The sequence below is a fragment of the Vombatus ursinus genome, unplaced genomic scaffold (assembly GCF_900497805.2).
Source record: "Vombatus ursinus unplaced genomic scaffold, bare-nosed wombat genome assembly UNPS02004596.1, whole genome shotgun sequence".
In the NCBI taxonomy this organism is placed as follows: domain Eukaryota; kingdom Metazoa; phylum Chordata; class Mammalia; order Diprotodontia; family Vombatidae; genus Vombatus; species Vombatus ursinus.
In genome coordinates, this window is record NW_020944374.1 from 5953713 (window position 1) to 5981422 (window position 27710).

The window sequence follows — 27710 nt, forward strand, 5'->3', positions numbered from 1 at the left end:
CCTTCTTGCCAGAAACTGATGAACATATATCGGACTATAGGGACAGAGTACAGGTTATGGACACTGCCTAAAACAGGCACAAATTTAGCCTGGCCAGAGAGACAAAGAGGAAGGGCAATGCTGCGGAATAATTGAGACGCTATTTGTAAAGTGCTTTGCAAGCCTTAAAGCATGGTATAAACGCTAATTCTTCCTCTTCTTATTAATATAACATTGGTAATAAGTAGGAATTAGTGAGAATGTGTGAGGCCTCCAGTGCAAAAGAAGTTACTGAAGGCAACTTAATGAGGCTCAGGACAAGCGACAGAGGCGTCACGTGTGGCATTCGGCAGCTCCCGTTGTCATGGCAACAATAATCCCAGCACCTCCAGATGTTAGAGCCAGGGACGAAGCCCAGGCTATTAGGCTAACAATGTTACTAAGGACAAATATAACTGAGAATCTGGGACTGCCACAGAGAGTGCACTTCCAGGTGAACTTTGCGGCAATGAATCAACCCTCTTTGCCTCAATTGTCTTTGGATGACCAGTATCCAGAGCACAGGCTAATTTGAAAGCAACAAAAAGTCACACAAGGCAAGAAGCAAAGGAATGATCCCTGAGGACCCCAGTTTTGTTCCATAGGGGGGAACAATGCCTTACTGTTGAAACAATGGAATTAGTCGCAAATGTGGAATGGGGTGCTAGAGCAAATGATAACCAGTCCCACCCATGGCACCAACAAGCAGTCATGGGTATGGATGTCTGGGGCCAAAGAGAAAGCTTGAGCTAGCAAGTAGCACATTCTACCAGCCCAGAATGACAACATAATGTCTCTAAGACGTGTGAGACTGCTCTCTGTTGTATTCAAAGGAAAAAGCTACCAGCCTGTGCTGCATTCTGGGTGGGTGGGGATGGAAATGCCAACAATGATTAGGACTTGGGTAGATCAACTTTTTACTTCTAGAAAAGAAAGACAGGGACAATAAAGGCACCATCCTAGTGGTAACACCTGATGTACACAAATACACCTAACCAGGCACTGAAAAGCTTCTCCAGCTGCTGGGGCATGACGCGACAAGGTATGTCTCTGTATATGGCCTCCCTGCCAGGAGCCATTCTGATCATGATAGAGTCTTTGCAATGAAACTACCTAAAGAGGGTTTGGCAAGAATCCTGCCTGTCTAGAATCACGCCTTCCCATCCTCGGGGACATTCGTGGTCCCAGTGTTTCAATCATTCACTGCTGGATATGCTAGAGCCCTTGAGGGCTGAGCCATGTAGAACCTGAGAGCCTGGCAGAGTCCATGGGTGGCATTGAAATAACACCTTTGCTGGGCCTAGCTCTTCTTGGGGCTATCTGGACGATATATTATAGGCAGTGGGGTGGTGCAGGGGAGAGAGTGTTGAACTTGTCAAGAAGACTTGAGTTTGAATTCTGCCTTTGATTCTTGCTAGATCTGTGATCTCAGACAAGTCATGGCCCCTCTGTACCTCAGTTTTCCTACCTGTAAAATGGAGCTAATAGTAATAGCACCTAGTTCACAAGGTTGTGAGACTTGTGAGATAACACACAAAATGTACTGCAAACCTTAAAACCTTATATCGATACCAGCTGCGTGAGTCTGGGAAAGTCACTGAACTTTGCTGAGTTTGTTTCCTCATCTGTAAAATGGGCACTTACTCCTCTGTCTTGTTGATGAAATGAGATGATATATGTAAAGTACTTTGCAAGTCTTAAAGTGGAATATAAATGCTAGAAATGATTCTTCCTCCTCCTCCTCCTCCTCTCACAGACCAGCAGTTAGCTTAGTCTCTAAACTGCTTGCTAAGGCCTGGTTTCCTATTGGTCTGCTGCTACCTCATGCATCCTCAGCAGAGCCGTGCCATGATCTTGACCATGACCCTGAGCAGCATACTATTGCTCATTTCTATAGGAGCCCTTCTGAGCTGAGGCCCTGGTGAGTTGGTAGGCCTCTCTCAGCCAGTCTTGTAGCCACAAATGTCCTTGGGGGCCTCTGGCTTCTCCATCTTCTGAGACTCCAGGGCATGGCCTATATTGAGACATGGCTCTGATGCCACTGGCAGTAGGTTGGATAGTTTGTAGGCCTGTATTCCTGCAGGCACTGGCAGTCCTCCACATAGACTCTGCCAGGCTTCCAGTTTCCATGAGGCTCAGCCCTCAAGGGCTCTAGCATATCCAGCAGTGAATGATTGAAACACTGGGACCATGAATGTCCCCGAGGATGGGAAGGCGTGATTCTAGACAGGCAGGATTCTTGCCAAACTCTCTTTAGGTAGTTTCATTGCAAAGACTCTATCATGATCAGAATGGCTCCTGGCAGGGAGGCCATATACAGAGACATACCTTGTCGCGTCATGCCCCAGCAGCTGGAGAAGCTTTTCAGTGCCTGGTTAGGTGTATTTGTGTACATCAGGTGTTACCACTAGGATGGTGCCTTTATTGTCCCTGTCTTTCTTTTCTAGAAATAAAAAGTTGATCTACCCAAGTCCTAATCATTGTTGGCATTTCCATCCCCACCCACCCAGAATGCAGCACAGGCTGGTAGCTTTTTCCTTTGAATACAACAGAGAGCAGTCTCACACGTCTTAGAGACATTATGTTGTCATTCTGGGCTGGTAGAATGTGCTACTTGCTAGCTCAAGCTTTCTCTTTGGCCCCAGACATCCATACCCATGACTGCTTGTTGGTGCCATGAGTGGGACTGGTTATCATTTGCTCTAGCACCCCATTCCACATTTGTGACTAATTCCATTGTTTCAACAGTAAGGCATTGTTCCCCCCTTAGGAACAAAGCTGGGGTCTCAGGGGTGATGAGAGGAGAAAGAAAATGAGTGTTGGTATCCACTAGAGGGTTACTGAAATCATCCAAGTCTGACCCAGTTGTAGACGGATCCCTGTTTAGACAGTGGGGCAGAGATGAAGTCAGAGGCAACCCCTTTTTGCCCTAACACTCCAGGGGTGGCGATGCCTGGGGACCAAAGGGCACTCACAGAGCCTAAAGGCCAGAGTCCGTCAGAGTCCACCAGGAGCTCAGGAGTGGGCCTGCAGAGCAGCATAAGTGCAGATGCCAACAGGCAGCCTGAGTCAACCACAAACTCAGGAGGGCACAACGAGGGCCAATCCTATTAGGCCAGTGACCCAGCTTACATTTGAGGCTTCAGGAGGAAAGGGAAAAGCCATTCCCCATGTAGCTAATTACTGGAGCATACTGGAGTGTGTGCTTCACGTCCAAACACAGGCTAAACTATCGTGCGGTGTATATGACTTAAGATTTTGCCAACCAATATGCTTTGATTGTTAACATTAGGCATTCAATGTATACACACATTAAACACCCACTATATGCCAGGCCTTATAGAAAAACAAAAGCAAAACTGTGTCTAACTAATTTGGGGTAAGGTAATAGTGACTAGCATGGGTGGCAGGGAAGGGAGTAGGATTAGAAAAGACTTCCTGTAGGGATTTGAGTGTGTGACCCTGGGCAAGTCACTTAACCTCTGTCTGCCTTAGTTTCTTCGTTTATCAAATAGAGATCATAACAGCACCTACTTCCCAGGGTTGCTGTGAGAATCAAATAAGGTAATGATTGTAAAGTGCTTTGCAAACCTTAAACTGCTCTATAAATACAAGCTATTATTATTATTATTATTAAGAGGTAGAGGTGAATTTGTACAAAAAGCATATATGACTGCTATTATGCACAAGCTGTATGCTTCTGTGTGGGGTTGATGCATCTGGTCACTGACTGAAACTTGTGATGCTATGTGCTTTGTACCACAGAGGAATCTGGGGGCTTAGTTTAACAGGCCATACTGTCATGCATGCTACAGACAACAGGCCATGAATTCTGTTTGGTGCATGCCCAGATGACACCTGTATGCAGTTTCAGGTTAAAGGCCATGTGTGTGAACTGGACTATGTGGGGGAGATCACCTGTGACTTCCTAATCAACTTATGATGCTTTATGATATGTGTTGGCAGATGTTAACAGGTACCCCATGTAATTTGCTTGGGGTGACTATTTCCTATTAGCAGTAGAACACAGGAAGAGAACAAGGCTTTTTGTTAGCCAAAATATACCATCAAAGCTAGAAGGGTTTGCTGTTGACAAACATAAGCCTACTAAGGGCAGGACTGTGGGCCTTTACTTACTTTTTGTCCAAGATCATGTTTGTTTATTTGCCAAGCCAGAGAGGATTAGGGGAATTTCTAAATCCAAGCCAAAGAATTGTCTGGGACAAAGTTGTTGGGACCAGAAAGGGGAATTAAAGGAAAAGACAGTATCTGCCTGGTGGTACCTGGCCTGCTTTTTGTTAGCTGGGTGTGGGGGCTACAGCCTCCAGAGCAGTTGTAGCTCTGGAGTGGTTGGGACAAAGGAAAAGAAATTGCGTGGAGCAGTCCAGTTGTTAAGAGGTGATAATAGATCATAAAAGCTTTAAATAAGTCCCTGGGGTTGAGTTGTAAACACCCACAGTGGTTCAAAGAAACAAGGCTGAAAATCTAGACCATTATGGAGAGTAGGGGAAGCTGAGCATGACATGCAAGGGGGATGCGATTTTTGTACTTCTGCCAGAGTGGAGAGACTATGTTCCAAGTTTAGGCTGATCTCCCTCCTGGAGGAGAGGGTGAGGGGTTTCACCTTCACATCTCTTCCTACTCACGGTTGTTAGAGAGGATAAAAGACTCCCAAAAGGAACAAACAAAAAAGCAAGTCTTCCACGGGCAAGGCATCTGAGGTGAACTCGGGGAGACGTGGCCCTCGTCAGGATGACATTAAAGAGCATTATTACACAGAAGAGAAGGGGAAAGAAAAGAGAGCCTGTACAATGAGAGCTTAAAAATGGGCTCTTTCTGAAGAGAACTTGACGCTCTGAGGAGGAAAAGCTGCTTGTCCTCCCAAAAATGCTGTGGTAGAGCCACGGGAGCTATCAGAGGGAGAGATCATGGTCCGGCAGGGGGCAGAGGAAGAAGAGAGGTCCCTGCTCAGGAGGACGGAGGCAGCTGTTTGTCAGCCGACTCAGTAACAACAACAGAGGGCTCTGTTGTCTTCCTGGGGCATGTATCGAGGACCTAACAGGAAAGTTCCCTCCCAAGACTTATAAAATGGAGGACAACCACCCACTTCTGGCGATTCACCTGGCCACATATGATACTCCCTGAAAGATCCTCAAAAATATTGCTGAACATTATGGATGAGAAACTGAAGCCCACAGAGGCATAGGTTGTAGTTGGCCGTTTCCTACTGAAGGCAGTGGGGCAGCGGGAAAGAAAAACTTGTTTGGGCAGTGAACAGCCGGCCAACAAAGTAGTGTCTGAGAATAGCATCTAGATTTTGGGATCACTACTTACAAAACAAGGTTGAGAAATTCTGGCCAGACATGGAGAATACCTGACAAAGGTCGATAATAATGTATTTGCCAGGTATCTTGCAAATCTAATCAAACAGGCTTGAAATTAAAAGGGAGAAAGGAAAGAGAAGATGCTTATTTGGAGTAGAGGTGTAAAAACTCACAGTGGAACTCAACTGAAATGTAATTGGGAGAAGTTTAATTAAATAAAAATGCAATACAACATATATAATGTTAATTTGTGGTTTTCTAAGTCAATGTGTGACCAGCAGGGATTCAATTCGATTTGAGTTTGACACCACTGCTAAAGAGAGTGTCCACACAAACTGAAGACTAGCAACTAAGGCACTCAGAAACTCACAGAAGACAGAATCCAAGAACAAAACCAGTAGTAAAAATCCACAGCCTCAAATGTCTATACCCAAATGACCCAAGTTCAGGCAACAAAAACCCAAGAGGACAAGTTTGACCTCATATTTATCACTAAGACTTGGAGGGATGAAATGCATGACTGAACCAAGGCTCCGCATGGGTATACGTTGTTCAAAAGCAGAAAATGGTGCATAGAACTGCACACCAAGAAGGTATACACGTGGGAGGAAATCCAGGAACCAGAGCAGAGAAGCATAAAGGAGAGAATTTAGATGAAGGTCAAAGAATGGCGAAACAGAAGTGATTTTATCATTGGAGTATATTACAGACAACCTAGAAAGAAAAGAGAAAATAGGTCAGGAGTTTAGGAAGCAGATCACAAGCCTGGCAATGGCATAAGATAATAGTGATGGGGGACTTCAACTATCCAGACATCTGCTTGAATTCTCTCCCTGCCAAAAAAAGAGCAGCTAATAGCTTGACTTGTCTTAGTAATAATTTCATCCTACAAAGGTAGAAGAGCCAACATGGAAAAATTCTAATATGAATCTGGATCTTCCAAACAGAGAAGAACTAGTTAGTTGCTGGGGTGGAAATAATGAGAATTGGGGAATGTGGTGGGGGAGTGATCACTGCTTCCCAGAGTTTGTGATACAGAATACAGGAAATCCAGGCATCATCTGACATGAACATGAACTTTTGAGAAAGCAGATTTCAAAGGGTTCAGGGGGAAGATATGTAGGATCCCATAGACTAAAATGCTGCAGGGGAAATTGGTCCATGAGTAATGGGAGATGCTCAAGAAGGAAATTCTGAACACAAGAAGGGAAACATAAGGGTAGCTAGGTAGTGCAGTGGATAGAGTTCCCGCCTTAGAGTCAGGAGGACCTAAGTTCAAATCTGGCCTCAGACACTTGACATTTACTAGCTATGTGACCCTAGGCAAGTCACTTAACCCCGATTGCCTCACCAAAAAAAGCAAAAAAAAAAACAAAACAAAAAAAAAGGAAACATTCCAATGAAGAAAGAAGAAAGCTAGGATTGGTCTGAAAAGAATGATATGGATGCAGAGGGAACTCACTAAGCAACTTAGATTTGAAACAGAAATGTACAGAAGATAGAAGCAAGGCCAAGTAAGAGAAGAGTAATTTAAGAGTGTGTACAATACTGTAAAAACAGCATAAGGAATGCTAAAGCTCAGAATGCGCTGAGGCTAGTAAGGGAAACTGAGGACAAAAAAGGGAGAGGAAGCTATCCTGGGAGGAAAAGCACCTTTGCTTGGGGTGACTGGGATGATGATCACTGACACCAGAGAGCAGGAACAGCTGCTCAGTTCTCATTGTGTTTCTGTTTCATCTGCAAAGAATGACCTTGACACAAGAAATACTGTATATTAACAGGGAGTTGATAAGTAAGGAGAGAGCAGGAGAGGTCCAGTTGCCCTCAATCAATTCAAGTCACCAGACCCTGAAGAGAAGACACATTTGGGTCCTGAAAGAATGAGCAGGTGTGATTGCCAAGGCATCGTCAATGACATCTGATATATCATGGAAAATAAGAGAGGTACAAAAAAATTGAAGAAAGGCAAATGTTGCCTTGTGTTTCAAAAAAGAGAAGAGAACAATCTTCACCTTCTAGGCCAGTGAACTTGACTTCAATTCCTGGGAAAATTCTAGAACATAACATTCAAGAGATGGTTGGCAAACATCTAGAAAGGGAAGAGGCCATGACAATGAGCTAGCATGCTTCATCAAACACTCAAACTAACCTGATTTCCTTGGTTGACAGGATCACTATAGAGGTAGTATGGTACAGTAGATGGAGAACCAGCCTTAAAGTTAAGAAGATCCAAGGTGAAGACTTGACTCCGATGTGTGCTAGGTATGTCACCCTGAACAAATCACTTCACCAGTCAGTCCCCTTTCTAAGACTAAAAATTGCAGAGAGTTCCCCCATCTGGGAGTTCCCTATACCAATGAAAACTCAGGTCTAGTCCTACCAAATTAATAGATGAGGGGAATACAGTGTATATGGTTTCTCCTTAGTTTTTAACAGAACTTTGGATAACATCTCATACTATTAGGGTGGAGAAGGTAGAGAGAATTAGATACTTGATACAATCAGAAGGATTCAGAACTGGTTGGATGGTCAGACTCAAAGAACAGTAGTTAATGGCTGGCTCAATGTCGACATGGTAGGAGGTCTATAGTAGAGGACCCCCAGGGATCTGTGCTTAGACCTGCGCCATTTAACATTTTTATCAGTAACTTGGATGAAGGCACAGATGGCATGTTTGCCAGATCTACAGACAACACAGAGCCAGGAGGAATGGCTAACACATGCGATATTTTAAAAATCTGTGAAGTCTTGCACTGGGATACCAAAAAAACCAACTTCACAAGTAAAAGTCTGGGGAAGCATGGATAGACAGCAGTTGTCCTGAAAAAGATCTGGGGGGTTTAGAGGACTGCAAGCTTGATATGAGTCAGTAGTATGATATAGTAGCCAAATGAGCTAATGCAACCTTGGGCTGCATTCGCAGGGGCCGAGTTTCCAAAACTAGGGAGCTGATAGTGCCACTTTACTCTGTCCTCATCAGGTCTCATCTGGAGTGTTGTGTTCAGTTCTGGGCACCATGGTCTAAGAAGGACATTGACAAGGTGGAATGTATCCAGAGAAGGGCACTCAGGATAGTAAAGGGCCTTGAGTTCATCCCAGATCAGGAGTGAGGCACATTTAGCCTGAACAAAGGAAGAATTGGGGATTTCTGCTAGCCATGTTCAAGGGAAGACTTGAGGATTTCTGCTAGTTATGTAAGGTTCTGAAGAACTGTCACATCAAAGAGGGTATAGATTTGTCCTGTTTAGGGGACCCCAGGGGCAAAACCTACAGAGTCCAATTGAAGTTTGACACCAGGAAAGGCTTCCTAACAATTAGAAGCCACCTAATGAGGAATGGACTGCCCCAAAAGGTGGTAGGTCCACCCTCTTGGGAAGTCTTCTATGGGCAGCTGGATGCCCACTTGTCAGTACACTACAGTGGGGATTCCTTTTGTGTAAGGGTTGGACTGGACAGCTGGGGAGGGCCCTTCTGACTCTCAAATTCTGAAAACCCATCAACAGGGGCTCATGAGCAGAGCTTCTGAGTGGATATAGAGCCAGAGTATCAAGAGTTTGAGGGAGCTTTTCTTGGGGCCCCACGTGCTCCATGTGTATAGAAGAATATGGGAATCATTTTAGAGTGAACAATAGAGCAGTCCTGGCTCTGGGATGTCATTGAGGAAATTCCTTCTACCAATGCAAGTCATCACCTTCTTTGCCAATTCTAGTCTTAGTGAATGGCCTTAGACATTGCTAAATTAAGTGACTTGCCCAGGGTCACACAGCCAGGAAGTATCAGAGGTGGAGCATGAACCTGAGTTTTCCTGGCTCTGAGGCCAGCTCTCTATCCTCTGTACCATGCTTAGGGAACTAAATTAGGCACTCAGGAGTTGACAGTACAAAATGGATTAGATAAGAAAACAATAAAGTGGGAAAGGGAGTTGGCCTGGTCAGGATAGGCTAGAATGCCCAACAATATTCTGCCTGAGATATCCTAAGTAGCCATCTAGGACAGGTTCAAAGACTTGAGGGAACAAGTGTGTGATTTTGTGCTCCTGTTAAGGTTTATTCAGCTCTATCTCTATGTAGAGGATAAATTACCTTAATCTTTTTTACACTGTGTCTAGCTAAAACCTGTCATCATCACTAATATCTTTACATCCCAGAAATATATATCCAAAATGCACTTTCAGGAAGTGATTGGTCAGGATGGGTAGCTAAGGGGCATACCAGCCAAAGCTAGAGATTGCCCACCTCTCTGCCCACAAGCTGGAGCTGACTCTGTGACTCCATTCATTTCATTTGTATTCGCTCAATTACCTTGGTAACTATTACTTACGGCATGTAGTCTTTCCACAAGCTTTTGATCACCAAGACAATTTTTAGTGTCAAACCAGGAATCAAAATCCTATAGAGGGAGGGAAAAAATCTGCAATTAAGTACATAGCTTTCTAAAAATTAAATTAACATTTATTGAGACAGTTCATAGTAACCACAAATATAAAAGAGAACATGGTAGGTGCCATAGGAGAAGTCTAAAGTGATTATGGAGACACAGAAGAAGGAGAGAGGACATCTAGGCTGCAGGGAAACTGAGGCAGTGAAGAGAAGTCAAGGAAGGCTTTGAGAAGGCAACGGCACTTAAACGTGAATGATGGGTAGGATGACCCAGATAGAGATGGAGGGAAAGGCATTGCAGGCAGAGGGGCCATCAGGAGCATGGACAGTTGGAATCCTCAAGGAATTATCAAAATCTAGTCCTCCACAATCCAGTTAGTTCCTAATTATGGTTCACCCTAAACAAAGTGTAATTATTAACTATATGGACAGGTGGTAGGAACTTCCCATCTAAGGTACAGACCGCTGATGCAGAAAAACAAAAGTTATCACATAGACAAGTGGACAAACAAGAATTATTTAAGCAGGTGTTAAAATAAGAGACAATGGGCAGCTGAATTTTGTAACTGTCTATAGGCAGTTAATTTGGGCTCTGAGGAGAATCAGGCTCAACCATCCTCATCTCCATGAAGTCCAGACTGATACAGCAGCAATTTGTGCTTCTAGCAAAAGCCAAGGAAAAATGTTATCATTGTATACCACGAGCCCTTCAGTGCCCAGATCCTAATGGCTTCAAGAAATGGATATGAGATCATTTTAAAGACACTCTATACAGTATGTTAGCCTGCTTGCTGAAGCACTACTCAAAACACCTCAACGGTGTTTTGAATGTTAAATGCCTCATACACAAGCCTGGACAGGTTGGCACAAGAGGCGACCTGGGCCTGCTTCGGACAATATCGCGTAAGTAGGAGCAGCAACGTGCCATGTGCAGTTAGGGGCTGGCTAATCTTGGAACCTTAAGATAAAGAAGAAAAAAAAAGGCTTTTCCAGGTGGGTTCATTTTAAGATGGTTAAGAACAGTTTAAATTCTTAAACAAACAGAAACAGCATACAAATAGTAGTACTATAAATTCAATCAAGTTCTGTTTTAATAAGTTCCATCTCCATACTTCTTTTGAAATCACATCATCCAATTTGTAAACAGATGATTGCGAACATGAGAAGATAAAAGCACACAGCTTAAACTTACATCTGCAGAATTGAAGACGTCAGGCAACAAAAAATTGAGTAACGCCCAGAGCTCATGCAGATTATTTTGCAATGGCGTTCCAGTTAGTAACAACCGGTTTGTGGTCTTAAACTCCCGAACAATCTCAGAAAGCTAGACAGATAACAGATAGATCAACATATCTCATTAGAAGGACACTCAGAGAATTAGTTCGTACTCTCTTCACTCTTTACTGAGCAAGGAAACCACCAAACTGAAGAAGAAAAAAAAGTTTGATATGGAACAAATTGTTGAGGAAGATACTGCAGAGGAGCAAGGGAAAATGAATGTCTCTGCACTTACAGACCACAGACAGTATGCATACTTGGGACAGTCTTCAGGAAATTCAAGGTTACAGAGATCAGCCTCCCTGGAGGCAAGGCTGAGCATCTTCACAGCCTTCCCGTGGCCCACCAACCTTGATCGCCCACATACCTGACCACCTATCCTGAGCACTACAGGGGCCAGAACCAAACCCGATCACATGAACACCCTATATTAAACGTCTAAGACCTAGAGGAAACATGAAACTTAGTCATTTATCTAAAGGCATTACAAGTTTTGCTTTGTAAGGAAAAACTTTATATTATTAAAATGCTTCCAATTAACTGCTAATGACAATGGCCACGTCGATAAAAATTTTTTGTAATTTTTTGCCTGTTCTTCTCTGAAACAAACAAGCAAACCACCGTCGCACTGCTTCTTAAGGGGCACTGTATTCAATATGAATCTAACGTGTGCCTGTGTGTGGTTCTGCACTAATTCTGCTTCCCAAAAAAGTATCGTAATGATCCAAAGACTGCTCACCCTAACATGAGAGCAGAAGTTTTTCCAACTGTTGTCAGAAATGAATAGCAAGATTGTCAACACATCTCATTGTGATTCACAATCCTAATCTTATTTTCACAATCACAAAAGGTCAAGAAAATATTTTTATTTATTTTTATTTTTTGTGCCTTTGTTCTTTTTTTAAATTAATTTACTTATTTTTAGTTTTCAAGATTCACTTCCACAAGATTTTGAGTTCCAAATTTTCTCCCCAACTCATCTCTCCCCCCACCCCAAGATGGCATGCATTCTGAATACTGCTTCCCCTAATCTGCCCTCTCTTCTATCTCTCCCCCCTTCTCTTATCTCCTTCCCATTCTATTTTCCTGTAGGGCAGGATAGATTTCTATACCTCATTTCCTGTATATCTTATTTCCCAGTTGCATGTGAAAACAATTTTTTTAACATTTGTTTTTAAAACTTTGAGTTCCAAATTTTCTCCCAAACACATGGTTAGATGCCATAGAGTAGATGGCAATGCCTTAACCGTATATATTTTTGTAAAGACCACTAAGACCTCTTCCATTCCTTATCAAGGGGAGTGCTAACCTTCTCTCCTTTCATACAACACAAGAAAATATTTTTAAATCAAATAACACACTGACCCTCTCAGTAAAAGGCAAAAATGACTTTTAAATTATGATTATAAAGTACTTTATTCAATATAAAAATGTTCTATCATACCAGTGTTAACTTAAAAGTAAGAGAAACCCAGCAATACTATGATCCAAGACAATTCCAAAAGACTCACGATGGAAAATGCTAACAACATCCAGAGAAAGAACTATGGAGTCTGAATGCAGATCAAAGCACACTATTTTCACTTCTTTTTTCTTTCTTGTGTTTTTTCCCTTTTGTTCTGATTCTTCTTTCACAACATGACTAATGTAAGAAATATGTTTAACATGATTGTACATGTATAACCTATATCAGATTGCTTACTATCTTGGAGAGGGAGGAGAGAGGGAGGGAGAAAAAAATTAGATGGAACTCAAAATCTTATAAAAGTGAATACTGAAAACTATCTTTATATGTAATTGGAAAAAATAAAATACTATTAAGTGGGGGGGGGGGGAGTTAAGAGAAACATTCAAAGAATTCCCAATACCCTTTGCATTATTAACCCCATTAAACTTTTGTCTCATTTTCAAGGATGAGGCCTAAGAAATCTGATTTTACAACAAGAATGTATTATAACTCAAACACATCTTTAGACACTGATTCATTATTATGACCTATTATGATCAAATAATAATAACGGTTTTTATAAAAACTTCAATAAAGATATAGATCAGTAGTTTACCTTGGACTTTTCATTCTTGATTCTGTGGGCTTCATCAATGACTAAGTACCGCCAATTAAACTTTTTGAACACGGATTTTTCTTTAATTACCATTTCATAGGATGTGACACAAACATCCCACTCTCCTGGCATCATTACATCACGAATGAAAGCGGCCTGTTACAGAATAAATGTGTTTCCATTAAAATATCACTATGTGAAGATCACTGTTAAATTCTTACCAAATCATATATTCTTAGCAAGCGTCAGAGGATGCTTCTGGGAAGACTGAATAGATATATAGAAAAAAAAGTGGATTTGCAGCCTTATATTATACAAGAGAATAAATTCTAACTGTACAGTGACCTAAGTATTTTTTTTTAAATCATTTAAAAATGGCAAGAGAAAGGAAAAATATACTTGTTTCCACTATAGAGAAGAGGTAAAGTTTTATCAAATAAATAGAAGCAAACAGAGATAAAAACCAACAAGCTTGATCATATAAAATGTTTGGGGTTTTTTTTTTTTAAAGAAAAACCATTAAAATTAAAAGAAAGAAAACAGATTGGTTAAAAAAATTGTTTTTAATATACCAGAAAAAAGGTGTGATACCCAGAATCTATAAAGGTACTCTTGCCCAGCTATAAGACTAATAATATACATTCCACAATGAGACAATTGTCAAGGGACATAAACAGACAAATTATAAAAGAAGAAATACAAACTATTAATCACCTCATGAAAATATGCTCAAACTTCCCAATAATCAGAGAAATACACGTCAAGACAACCTTAAGACGCTTCCTTATACCCACTAGAATATCAAATATATATATATGTATATATATATATATATATATATATATACATAACTATTAAATCCAATGTTGTCATGGTTGCAGTGGAATATTTTGGCACCATAAAAATATAATTTAGAAATATATGGAAATATGGAAGGGTCTCTATTAAGAAGATACAGAATGAAAAAGAGACCCAAAGCTATACGTGCTGACTAAAGATAGACAAAAAAAGGATAAGAAGAAAAGGAAGGCAAGAAAACAGGACCTATGGTGGAAGACCATATTGTATTCTCCTAGAAGGGGACACAGAACAGAAACATCCTGTTTGCCAATTCCCTTTGGGGGGCGGGGGGAAGATGTTTGTTCTGAGGCTACCTCTCCCGATCTCACCCAGGGTTGAAAATACAGTGGCCTTTCATGGGCCCAATCTCACTGCTGACTGGCACAGAAGCTTTGACCTGCTCCATTTTCTAACTTGGGCAGGTTCTTTTGTTTCTGCCTTTTTACAGGCTAAGGGATTTGGATAAGATTTTTCTCCTTATATTATGTTTCTAGATTGTTTTTCTTTTCATTTTTTTAAATCCAAAGGTCAAATATACAAATACCTTCAGTTAACAAAAGCCAATCTTAACAACTAAAAAGGAATTCAGTCCATACCAGTGATTCCAATCATTTTGGAGCCTAAAGTCTGAGAAAATGTCCTTCCTCTTCCCTACAAGAGTGAACTTTATATATTTAAACAAAATTTTTTAAAATGTATTAAAGTTGGTGGTGCTTATTGTAAAAATGCAGGTGCTAATGTATACCAGTGAATGGAGACTCGACCTATGGATGTCTGATGGGAGAGAAAAAAGGGGGGGAGAGAATCAATAGGAAAAAGAGGAACAAAGTTGGAAAGTTGACATGGGCCTAAACTATGAAAATGGGGGATGACAAGAGAAAGAACAGGGCATGAGGAACCTAAAATGTCCAAAGAGGAGAAGAAAGGCTAGGCAGAAGCAACATGGAAGGGAGACATGGTGGATGGGGCCAAGATGATGGATCCAGATATAACAGGAGTGGAGGAACTCATCAAAATAGCTCAAATAAACAAAAGGCTTATTATTTAGGTTCTATTAAGGAAGAGTGTCAAAGGCTAGGGAAGAAGGTAGAACAAAACTTGCATTAGAGAAAGGGGTATACCAGTCTCATGGCCAAGAAGATGGCCAAAACATCAGTGCTGTTTTGATCAAAAGTTAGAAGAACAGATCTAGGGCCAAGTAGGGAAAGGCCTTCCTCTCCCCATTATCCAGAAGGGGGCTACAAAAATAGCTTAACACAAGACTAGAGAGCATGAAGAGGATGTGACTTGAATGCTTTCAACCCCAAGCAAGCCAGTGGTCAGGGTGAAGTGGACTGAAGAGGTCAAAGTTCATATACCCTGAATGCTGGACCTGACAGATCAAAAGAAATCACCAGAAATTAACATTGGGCAGTAAAGGGCTGTACTGAGAATGGCCTGCCTAATATAATAAGGCTGCAATCCTGCTGAGTGACTGAACTTAACTAACAGGACTCTTCTCTATAGTCTTTACCTTTCACAGCCAATAAAAATTGACTGGGAACCAAACTAAGTATGAAAGTTCATTCAACTATTTATTGAAAGTCTCCAAGGTACAAAGGGTTGGTTAAACTAAGGAGAGAAGATGGGAAAGCCAGGTTTGGGGTGGGGGGAGGATCACCATTTTGTCAGTGAAAATCTGACTTTGTGACTTGTGCCATCTGCTGGCTCTTTCAAGTATTGCACAGCATATACATTTTAGTCTTTTTTTCATTTAAAAGAATTAAAATTCTTCTTTGAGATGTCTGAACCCTCTCAAGACAGAGTCGCAGAATTTTAGATCTGGAGGACATCTTAAATCATAAAAGTCCAATCTCTACATTTTTTTCAGATAAGGACACAGAGGGGAAATCACTTTCCCACGGTTCTACATGTAGTTAGTGACAGAGCTAGGCCTCAGAAACAAATCTGACCCTCAGTCTCATGTTTTGTCCATATCATGTTGTCCTTGAGATACATGTATGGGTCACAAAACCAAGGAGGCCATCACTAATATGCATACTTTAAGGACTGGATTGGTACTGCATATGGATGGTGATGAGTGGCCCTACCAATTTCCCCAATGTAATCTCCAGCTACCCCAGAAAACATCTAACTTTGCATTGTTGAAACAATGACTTTTGAAAACACTGGGGAAAGAAGACCATGAACACAGAGAATCAAATAACAGGAAATCATAATCCTTGACAAGCTAACATTTCTATAATTAACGATTTTCCCTTTGTCATTCTCTACATGCCTCCTTGGGAGGCACATTTGTTATTATGCTAGTGATTTCCAAGAGCCAGAGGAATGGTTTGCAAATTGAAGACTTCTCATATTCCCAAATTCCAACATCCAATGGGACTACTGAGGTAGGGCCTGGAGGTGCTGCAGGTGGCACTCAGGTACTATACTCAATGAGTCCATGCTTTCTGTCAAGGAACCCTCCCACCTGTACCACTGCCCCAACCCAGACTGGGGGTGGGGGGTGGGGGATCAACAGAGAACCCTTCAAAAGCTACTGTTCACCTCTGTTTGTGATCTGTAAAAGACTGTATCAGAGGAAGATCAATATGTTAGTAATGCACAGACAGATGCAGATTGAGTAATTGGTTCAATAACCTAGAGACCTGAACGACTGAATGGTTTCCCCCGCCTGCCCCTCAGGTGCCTAATTTATTTCTTGAGGCTGACAAGGGAAGAAAAGAACCTTCTATTTCCAAATTCATAAGCTGAGTGTTTTAGTTTTAGTGTTTAAAATTAAATCTAAATCAAGTAATTTTTCTCAAGGTAAAATGAAGAGAGAATTACATAATTCATTGTGTTCCATACTTTGGAGGATATCTTTTTATAACCCACACAGAATAGAGTGAATCCTTAATCTGAACTCTGTCCTCCAGAGGCAGAATAATAAAATAATAAAAGCTACCCATGTTCTCCAGGCTGATTGTTCGGTTCCATGTTTGTGCATAAGCAATTATTATGCACCAAAGTACGAAGTCACTGCTTATTAACGGTATGTGTGGACAGATTGCTGGGTTCCTAAGGCTAGGCCAATGGCATGTTGTACAAAGTCGAAAAGACTTCAAGTATCAGTGTGGCTGCAACAGACTGAGTCTGCTAGTTGAGGACAAGCCTCACTAAAAACTGAGAGTATCCTCACCAGGAGGTTGGCCATTAGGTGAAGAATTCTTTGGTCATGATAAACCATGAAACAGATGAAAATATAAAAAGGCCAATGGTCTTTAGCTTGTGCTGTGAGGACAACAGGGGAGGAAAAAAGAGATTCTACATAGGGCCATGGCTCTAGAGCTAGAGGGGCACCTCAGAGACCAAGCAGTCCCATTTTCCAGAAAAAGAAACTGAGGCTCGAATACTGGAAATTACTTACCCAAGTTCACCAACAGGAGCATAGCTCTAAAGCTGGAAGGAACCTCAGAGGCATCTAGTCCAATTCCTCATTTGACATATGGGGAAACTGAGACCCAGGGAGGGGAAGGGACTGGTCTAAAGTCACACACAGTCTTTGTATTAGAGAGAAGATTTGAAACCAGATCCTCAGATTCCAGAGCCAGAGGTTTTCCCATTGTACCACGCTGCCATTCAAGTAGAGACTGTTGAGAATCACACAGTATTGAGGCCATCTATAAACTACTGGTCCCCTAAATGTGAGATCTTTGTTCAAAAACCAGAGTCAATACCCTACTGGTAGCAAAAAAACCCAAAACCCTCAGTAACAAAACATGTATATGACAGTGTTGCTATTAATAAAAGCAGAAAACAAAGGCTTCAGCTTTTGAAGAACCAAAAGAAGTTAGCAGGGATGGTTTTATCATCTAGCCAAAGGCAACAAGATATCATTTCACGGGATATTTGGTCAACTCATCTGCAGAATCTGGATTACAAAATAAAAGAGACCAAAGGCCTAAATAATCTACAAAAGCATCACACTTCCTTATCATACATACTTCCTTCAAGAAAGCCTCAACTAACAAATGATCAAAGGACATGTACAGTTTTGAAAAGAGCAAATTATCAACAAAACTATGAAATACTGCTCCAAATCACTAAAAGAGAAATGCACGTTAAAATAATTAAAGTCTCTCCTAATTCCCTCAACGGGTCAAAGTGATTTTTTTTAAACATGGAAACAGTCAATATTGGAGAAGCTATGTGAAGCGTCTCTCCACTCCAATCCATCCCCCATTCAGCTACCAAAGTAGTTTCCCAAAAGCACAGATCTGACCATGTCACCACCCACTCCCACTCAATAAACTCCAGTACTTCCCTATCACCTCTAGGATAAAATACAAAATCCTCTCCTTGGCATTCAAAACCCTTCATAACCTAGCCCCCTCCTACCTTTCCAGTCTTAAAAATCTTATTCCCTACCACATACTCTTCCATCCAGTAACACTGGCCTCCTGGCTGTTCTAGGACCAAGAAATTCCATTGACTCCAGGCATTTTCTCTGGCTGTCCCCCATGCCTGGCATACTCTCCCTTGATTTCTAACTCATGGCTTCCCGGCTTCCTTCAAGAGCCAACTAAAATCCTATCTTCTACAGGAAGCTTTCCCCAATCCCTCATAATTTCAGTGCCTTCCCTCTGTTAATTTTCTTCTCATCCTGTATGTAACTCGTTTGTATGTATCTGTTTGCTTAGTGTCTCCCCCACTAGATTGTGAGCTCCTTGAGGGCAAGGACTGTCTTTTGCCTCTTTTTGTACCCCCTGTGCTTAGCACAGTGCCTAGCACATAGTAGGCAATAATAAATGTTTATGGACTGACAATACACTGTTGGTGGAGCTGTGAATGGAAAATTCCAAGGACATCAAACACAAAAAGGTGGGTCCCATATACACCAAAACAGCAGCACTTCTTGTGGTAGAAAAGAAATGGAAACAAAATAGACATTAATCAATTGAGGAATGACTCAAGCAGTCATGGTATATGAATGTAATGGAATACTCCTGTGCAATAAGAAATAATCCCAAGAAGACATCAGAGAAGCATGGGAAGACCTATACGAATTGATATAGGGCAAAGTAAGCCAAACCATAGGACAAATTGATGACAACAATGTAAACAATGATTATAATAATGTCAACAAAGACAACACTAAAAGGCATCTTAACTAAGGTTCAAAAATAACAACTACTTTCTATTCCAGAGAACCAATGATTCAAACAGACCTCCCTTCTCTGAGCACCAACAAATAGCCATGCTATCCGATGCTGTCACAGTGTGTCACAAAACCTGTTGGTTTTGGCAAGACATCTTTCAGCTTCTATGGAAACTTCCTAAGCCCCAGGGTACACATCGGCCCCTCCTCTAGGATGAGAAGGCCATGCTGAAGGACTCTTAACTTTTTAGTCAGAAAAGTTCAATTAGGAGGAAGTGGTGTTTAAAATGAAATGACTCCGGTATAAAAACAAAAGATATCAATGAAACCTTTTGAAAAGTTTTATTCATGGGGCAGCTAGGTGGTGCAGCGGATAGAGCACCGGCCCTGAAGTCAGGACGACCTGAATTCAAATCTGGCCTCAGACCAAACACTTAACACATACTAGCTGTGTGACCTTGGGCAAGTCACTTAACCCCGATTGCTCACTAAAAAAAAAAAAGAAAAAAGAAAAGTTTTATTCATGGCTTTCATTGTTACATCACCTTCATTTCCAAATATATCCCTACACCTTCCCCTACCCACAGTCATCCCTTGTAATAAAGAATAAAAAAGCAAGGGGAAAAAGACAGTTCAGCAAAATCAACCAATATATAAACTAAGTCTGACAATATATGCAGTGTTCCACCCCACTTCTGGAAAAAAAAGGAGGAGGGGTTCATTTGTTCATCATCTCTTCAGGATCAAGCTTGACCATCATAATTTCATAATGTTCTACTCTGGGTTTTCCTTGTCACTGTTCTATCCAATTGCATTACGGTAGTCATTATGTACATTGTTTGCATGGCTCTGCTTACTTCACTCTACATCAACTCATGTAGGTCCTCCCATGCTTCTCTGAATTCTTCATATTCATCATCTCTGACAGCACAGCAATAGTTGATTGCATTTACCAACCACAACTTGTTTAGCCATTTTCCAATTACTCAATCAATCAAGAAGTATTTATTAAGCACCTATTGTGTGCCAGGCATTGTGGTGGGGATACAAGTACAAAGAATGAAATAATCCCTACTTGTAAAAGCGCTTACATTCAAATGGGGGAGACAAACACATGTAAAAATATATACATTATAAATACAAAGTGAATAAATTATAAAGTAGTTAAATACAAGTAATTTAGGAGGGAGGGCACAAGCAGTTGAGGGAATCATCAAAGGCTTCATGCAAAAGATGGTGCATGGTGTTGGCGGAGGTGTGAGCTGATCCAACCATTCTGAAGAGCAATCTGGAACTATGCCCAAAGGGCTATCAAACTGTGTATACCCTTTGACCCAGCAATACTCACCACTAGGTCTATATCCCAAAGAGATCAAAGAAAAGGGTAAAGGACCTAGTTGCACAAACATATTTATAGCAGCTCTTTTTGTGGTGGCAAAGGATTGGAAATTGAGGTGATGTCAGTCAACTGGCGAATGGCTAAACAAGTTGGGGTATATGATTGTGAAGAAATACTATTGTGCTAAAAGATAAGCAGGATGATTTCAGAGAAAACCTGGAAAAACTTGCACAAACTGATGCAAAATGAAGTGAGCAGAACCAAAGAACACTGTACACAGTAACGGCTATATTGTAAGATGATCAACTGTGAATGACTTAGCCATTCTGAGCAAGACAATGATCCAAGACAATCCTAAAGGACCCATGATGAAAAATGCTGTCTACCACCAGAGAAAAAAACTGATGGAGTCTGAATGCAGATCAAAACATACTTTTTTACTTTCTTTCTTATTCTTGGATTTTTTGGTTTGTGTTTTCTTTTGTAACATAGCTAATATCGAAATGTTTTGCATGACTATACATAAATAATCTAGATCCAATTGCATGCTTTCTCAAGGTGAGGGGAGAGGAGGAAGGAAGGGAGAGAATTTGGAGCTCAAAATTTTTTAAAATGAATGCTAAAAATTTTGTTTACATGTAATTGAGAAAAAAAATTTTAAATCCTCAGAGGAACAAAAAGTTATCTTTTTTTTTTTTTTGATGAGGCAATGGAGTTAAGTGACTTGTCCAGGGTCACACAGTAAGTATCATGTGTCTGAGGCCAGATTTGAACTCAGGTCCTCCTGACTCCAGGGCCAGTGCTCTGTCCACTGCGCCACCTAGCCGTTCTGAAAAAAGTTACCTTAAAGGAAGATAGAAGGACAATATTCAGGCACAGAGATGGGAGATGGAGCACCTTGTATAAGGAATTAAGAGAAGATCAGTTTAGCTAAATCCTAGAGTGTAAGAGGGGGAGTAATTTCCAATCAATCTGAGAAGAAAGGTTAGGATCAAGTGGTTTAGGGCTTTAAAAGCTAAACTGAGAACTGTAGATTGTATCTTAGAGGCAATAGAAGCCATAGGAATTAAGTGAGTAAGGGAATGACATGGTCAGATTAGCACTTAATGAAAATGGCTTTCGTAGCATTATGTAAGATGGATTGGAGTGGGGAGAGACTTGGGGCAGAGAGAAGAGTTAGAAGGCAATTGCAATAGTCCAGTTGATAGGTGACAAGGATCTGAATGAAGGATATAGCTAGCTGTGTGCATAGAGAGAAGGAGGTATAAGTTACAGATGTTATGAAGGTAGAAACAGCAAGATATGGAAACTGATTGCATATGTGGGATGAGGCACCAAGGATGAATGCTGAACCAAGGATAATTACGAACCTGGGAGAATGGAAGGATGATGATGTCTTTGACAAAAATAGGGAAGTTTGAAGGAGGGGAGAAGAAGACAATGAGTTCAGTTTTCAACATTTTGAGCTTAAGACTTCTGCAGGATATCCAGTTTGAAACGCTCAGAGGATAGACAGAGTCTGGAATCATAGATCGAGGAGTCACCTGGATAGCAATGATAGTTAAGCCATGGGAGTTTATGAGATTACAGAGAGAGAGAGAAAGAAAGAGAGAGAGAGAAACAGAGTAATAGAGTGAAGAGATGAGGGTTTAGGACAGAACCTGGGAGAACGTCCACAGTTTGGGGGCATAATGTGTATGATGAACCAGCAAATGAGACTAAGAAGAACCATTTACATAGGCAGGAGGCAAACTAGGAGAAAGTAGTATCACAAAAACCCAGAGAGGGGACGGTACCCAGGAGGAGAGGGTAGGTAAAATGGTATCAATTTCATCAGATAGGGTTAGGACTGGACCATCAGACTTGGCAATTAAGATATCCTTAGTAATTTCGGAGAGAGAAGTTTTCATTGAGTCATGAGGTCAGAAAACAGATTATGAAAGGATAAGGAGTGAAGGGAGAAGAAAGAAAGGGCAGCAAATATAGAACATTTTTCAAGGAATTTTACTGAGAAAGGGAGAAGAAACACAGGACAATGGCTTGAGAGGATGGCAGGATCTAATGAAGGTTTTTTAAGGATGGAGAAAAACTGGACATAATTGAAGACAATAGGGAAAAAAGCAATTGATAGGGAAAGGTTGAGGATTTGAGGGTAGGGGGGAAAAGGAGGATGTAGTCTGCTAGAAAAGATGGAGGCAGTGGGTAGAGATCGAGGGCACATGAAGAAAGGGTGGTTTTAATAAAGAGAAGGGCCATCTTTTCATCAGAGATTGGGGGAAAGGAGGAGAGAGTAGAAGATGAAATCAAGGGAATTTGAGATGGATAGAATGAGAGAAGAGCGAGCTCACACTGAATGTTCTCAATTTTCTCAGTAAAGTAGGAGGCAAGGTCCTAAGTTGAAAGAAGAGGAAGAGGTGGGGAGGGCTTGAGGAGGGAAGAAAAAGTTTAGAATAGCTTCTGAGGGAAACGAAACAGGAGAAATAAAAAGACTGCCTTGCTCCAGTGAGGGCCCAGTCAAGGCTGGATAACAGGAATTTGTAATGTACCTCATCAGTACTGTTGTAAGATTTCCTCTAGCTTCTTCTGTGGCTCATGAAAAAGAGTAGAAGAGGCAAATTGTAGGAGGAATCCAGGGCTGAGGTTTAGCAAAAGAAGAGTGGCCACAGGGCAGAGGCACAAGGGATTCAAGAGCAGAGGACAATGGAGAATTGACATGGCTAACTAATGGGTTGAGGTTGGAAAGGGAGGAAAGTGATGTCAGAGAAGGGGTAATGGCCTAAGAAAATACTGGGGTAGAGGGAATGGAGGTTTAGATGGGCTTCTATTTTATATTTTGATGCATATGGAACCTTTCTTTCTATCTCTGACTTCCTTAGTGTATATTGCTAAGCAGTGGGTCAACAGGCATGGACATCTTAGTCACTTTTTTCCCATCATTCCACATTGCTTTCCAGAAAGTCTAGATGTCTCCCCAACCTCCCCCCAAAAAAATTAGTTTGTTGTTTTGGTTTTTTTAATATGAAAGTTGGAACAATGAAAAACATCTCAAAACCTGAAACTAACTAATATCTTGGAAAGAAAATGACAGGTTACGAACATTTGAGTGATTTCAGACAATACCATCTGTGTTTCTAGTCCGAACCTATGACCTAGACAGATGTCCAAATAAACCCCAAGTTAGAACAAAGGATATAGAAAAGATACTGCATGCAATTCTAACAGCTCCTATCCAATCAATGTAAATAAATTTTGACTATGGAAAATGAATAAAAGTAAAGACATTGGCTGTTCTTTCTTAGAAAAGCTTAACCAATATAAAAAATTACCACAACAAAGAGGTCAAAAGAGTCTCCATACTGCTTCAGTCAGTAAACCCTTGATCTCTTTGCCAAGAAGAGCAAGTCAGGGCAAAACCAGTTTGGATAAACTCCTTGGCAAAATATCACAGAGAAAAATGACAAGACTGTAAGCAGAATCACCTTGCAAAATCATGGAAAGTCTTAGGGAAAAAAAATACCAAAAGTTTTCTGTAAGACATACCTAAGCTACATCATCCCACAATTATGTATTTAAGAAACTAGAAAATAGGGGCAGCTAGGTGGCGCAATGGATAGAGCACCAGCCCTGAAGTCAGGAGGACCTGAGTTCAAATCTGGCCTCAGACCAAACACTTGACACTTACTAGCTATGTGACCCTGGGCAAGTCACTTAACCCCAATGGCCTAAAGAAAAACAAACAAACAAAAAAAAAGAAAGAAACTAGAAAGTAACATGAAGAGGAATTACTCTCTCTATCTGTAGTATGTTGTTGTATTGCTACCTATTCTTATCATCACTGCTAAATTTAACAAAGAATTTGATAAATTTTCTTATGATACTCAAAGAAGAGACAGAGACTTACAGGTGAGACAATGGTATGATAATAATGATTCAAAACTGCTTTCTTGTTTGGACTCAAATAGTAATCATTGGTGAGTCAATATCAACTTGGAAAGACATTGCTAATTAATGCTCCCCACAGATCCATGCTTGACCCTGGGCTATTTAACGTTATTATCAATAACTTAAATAAAGTCAGAGAAGTGTGTTTATCAGATATATAGGTGATCAAAAGATAAAAGGGACAGCTAATATACCAGATGACAGAGTGAGGATAAGAAGAAATCTTAGGCCGTAACATTGGACAGAATCTAAAAAAATGAATATAATAGGGAGAAATGTAGAGTCTTACACATGAGGCCTCAGAAATGAGGTTCATAAGCACAAGCTGGGTGAGGTGTAGGGAAATAAGTGATTACTCTCGGGGTTCCTGTGAATGGCAAGCTTGGTCTAAGTCCACAACTTGATACAGCAGTCAAAAAAGTGAATGCTATTTTAGATATAAAAAGACAATGTAGACATTAAAAGAAGTGCAGAGTCCAGGACTAGGGAGATGAAAATCTTGCTGTGCTCAGCCCTGGTCAGAGCCTTTCTGGAGTATTTTAGGAAAGACAGTGATAGAGTATGCAAAGGAGGGCAACCAAGATAGTAAAGAAACTCCAATTCATGTCATAAGGAAGGATTGGAGGAACTGGGGGTATTTTGCCTGGAGAAGAGAAGACTTGGTGGGAAAGCAAGAGACATGAGAGCTGTCTTTAAGTATCTGAAGTCAATCACCTGGAAGACGGATTCAATTCTCTAAAAATCGCAGATTTAGAGATGTAAGGGACCTCAGAGGTCATGTTCTGCTTGGCCCCACAGGGTGGAACTAAGAACAATAGGGAGAAGTGGCAAAGAGGTACTCGAGGCTTAATGTCTAACAATTGGAGAGAAGTTATCCACCAGTGGACAGGGCTGCCTTAGGAGGGGTGGGGCACCTGGCCCTGGCAACTCGACATTTTCAGGTAAAAGTTGGCTATTTGCTTGTTGGGGATGCTGTGGTTTCTTATTCAGGCCTGGGTTTGCCTATCAGTTAGACCCCTTACAATTAGGAGACACCAAAATAGAACCACCACATTTAGACTAGCCCCTCAGCGTCAAATGAGCAATCAAAAACGGCATTCAAGTTGGAAAGAATGGTTATAACTACAGGAGAAACTCATACAGGGAGCAAAACGATCTTCAAAAATCCTTAGAATTCCCTCTTTTCTATGTAGAGGTGGAGGGCTATGTGGGGAACATTGCATAAACTGCTAGGCTTGTTCAGTGAGTTGTGCTGACCTGCCCTCTTCCCTGCCCCTCCCACCCCCATAGGTCATCTTCATTACAAGGGATGGCTCTCTGGGTAGGACAGGGGGAGGGATATATTCAAAAATGAAAGTTATGTAAAATTAAAAAGATATAATCTTTTACTTAGGTGAAAAATAAAGAACAAAAATCTTAAAAAACACTTAGAAACACTTTAAAGCTCTCGAAAGAGGAAGATTGCCCCTGAAATGGAAAATATCATTAACTATACCATTATGCTCCCTCCCAAAAGTCAACCAAGAAGTCATAAATAAGTACATTCTCATCTCTAAAAAACTTTTATGATCTACACATATATTGAAGGTATCCTTGATGAAAATACAGTATGTGAAGGGAACAGATTGGCTTTTGCACACAATTCTCTTAATTAACAGAGGTTTACCAAATACAACAACTTAGCTGCCCTTGATGAGTTCAAGACACCCGGCCCAGATGAACTACATCCTGGAGTACTGAAAACCTGGCAGCTGTGATGGCTGGACCACTGCCAGAGACCTTTTCGAGCCTGTGGAGAAGTTACATCGTAGAAAAAAAACATTTTAAAAACACAAGGACACTGCAGATCGATGGTGAGGCAGAGAATTCATAACCAAAGGATAGAGGAGGGCACACAAGACAAAAATAAATCATTTTGATAAATGCAAAAGTTACAAGTTTGGCTTTTTATTTTTCACAGACAAAATCCCTGTAACTGGAAGAGGAGAAACTGTTTAAGGATCAAAATCGGTAGCTCTGATTTTATCTCAATGATATTTAGCTCAAATCTCTGATATCCAAAATAGATATCACAAATTTAAGACCAAGCACCACAACCCGGTAGATAAGTGGTCAAAGGGTATGAATAGCTTTCAAAAGAAAACTGGCAAATCATCAGAGCAGCGTATTTAAAAAATGCTTCCAAATTATTAATAAGATGAGAACTAGAAATAAAAACAGTTCAGAAGTTTCACCTGATACCCATCAAATTGGCTAAGATGATGAAAGATGGAAATAATGTCTGGGGTAGGGAGTGTTGCAGTTTGGTGGAGCCGGATTTAATCTAACAACTCTGGAAAGAAATTTGGAATTTTGAGGAAAGTTACAAAACCATTCATACCCTTGGACGGAGCATTCCAACTCCTGGACATATACCCCAAGGAGGTCAAAGGTGGAAAGAAAGATCCCACATAAAGCAAAATATTCATAGAAGCACTTGTAATGGCAAAAGAAAGAAGAACAAAACTGGTTAGAAATTCAACTAGATTTAATATAACAAACATTTCTTTGTCTACTTTGAACCAGGTGCTGAGGTTACAGGCACAAAAATGAAGTTTCTAACCTCAAGAGGTTTACATTTGGGGGGAGGAGGAGGGAGATCCAATACATACAAAGACAAATAAATACACAGTAACTGGGGGGCAGGAGGAGAGGTCACCAGCAAATGGGGAAATGGCTCTTCTAGGAGGTGGCACTTTAGCTAAGCCTTGAAGGCAGCTAGGGAATCCAAGAGATAAAGATGAGAAAGGGAGAGCATCCTAGCCCATGCAAAGCCAGAGGCAGTATCTGAACGTCATGTACAGGGAATAGCAAGTTTGGCTGAAAGCAGAATGCATGCTAGGAAGTAATGTGCAACTGGTCTGGAAAGAGGCTGGAGCCAGACTGTGAAGGCCTGGAAAGGTGAAACAGAGGGCTTCTGTATTTTATTCTAGATTCAACAGGGAGCCCCTGAAGCTTCTTGAGCAGAGAAATGGCATGTGAGATGTGGGCTTTAGAAATATCACTTGGGCATCTGCATGGAGGATGGATGGATTGGCAAGGGAAGAGACTCAAGGCAGGAAGGTCAATTAGGAGGCCAGCACAATAATCCAGGGGTGAGGCGGTGAGGGCCTGAACTAGAGTGGAAGAAAGGAGAGAGACTTAAGAAATGCTGTAGAGGCAGAATTAATAAGAACTGGCAAATGATTTAACGGGGGGAGGAGTAGCAAATGAGAACAAAGAAAGCAGGTGTCCATCAAGTGGGGCACGGCTGAGCAAACTGGGATACAGAAAGTAATGGAATATTATTGTGCCACAAGAAACAATGAATATGAGGAAATCAGAGGAACATTGGAAGACGATTCA

General features: G+C 41.0%; 1 protein-coding gene and 1 non-coding gene across 3 annotated transcripts in view; both read right to left on the reverse strand.

The window, feature by feature from the left end:
* Positions 1-27710, reverse strand: part of SMARCA1 (SWI/SNF related, matrix associated, actin dependent regulator of chromatin, subfamily a, member 1) — a 118424-nt gene that overhangs the window by 65824 nt on the left and 24890 nt on the right. Inside the window, exons 7-10 of one of the 2 annotated variants that reach the window (XM_027838561.1) lie at positions 25993-26115; positions 13063-13218; positions 10914-11045; positions 9663-9731 (exon numbers count right to left, since the gene is read on the reverse strand). In XM_027838561.1, coding sequence (XP_027694362.1) covers positions 9663-9731; positions 10914-11045; positions 13063-13218; positions 25993-26115 — 480 coding nt within the window. The remainder of the gene's footprint in view (positions 1-9662; positions 9732-10913; positions 11046-13062; positions 13219-25992; positions 26116-27710) is intronic. The other variant, XM_027838571.1, reaches the window with a different exon arrangement.
* Positions 12201-12330, reverse strand: LOC114025359. Its single transcript, XR_003567015.1, has one exon. It is a non-coding gene; the product is annotated as a U6atac minor spliceosomal RNA (small nuclear RNA).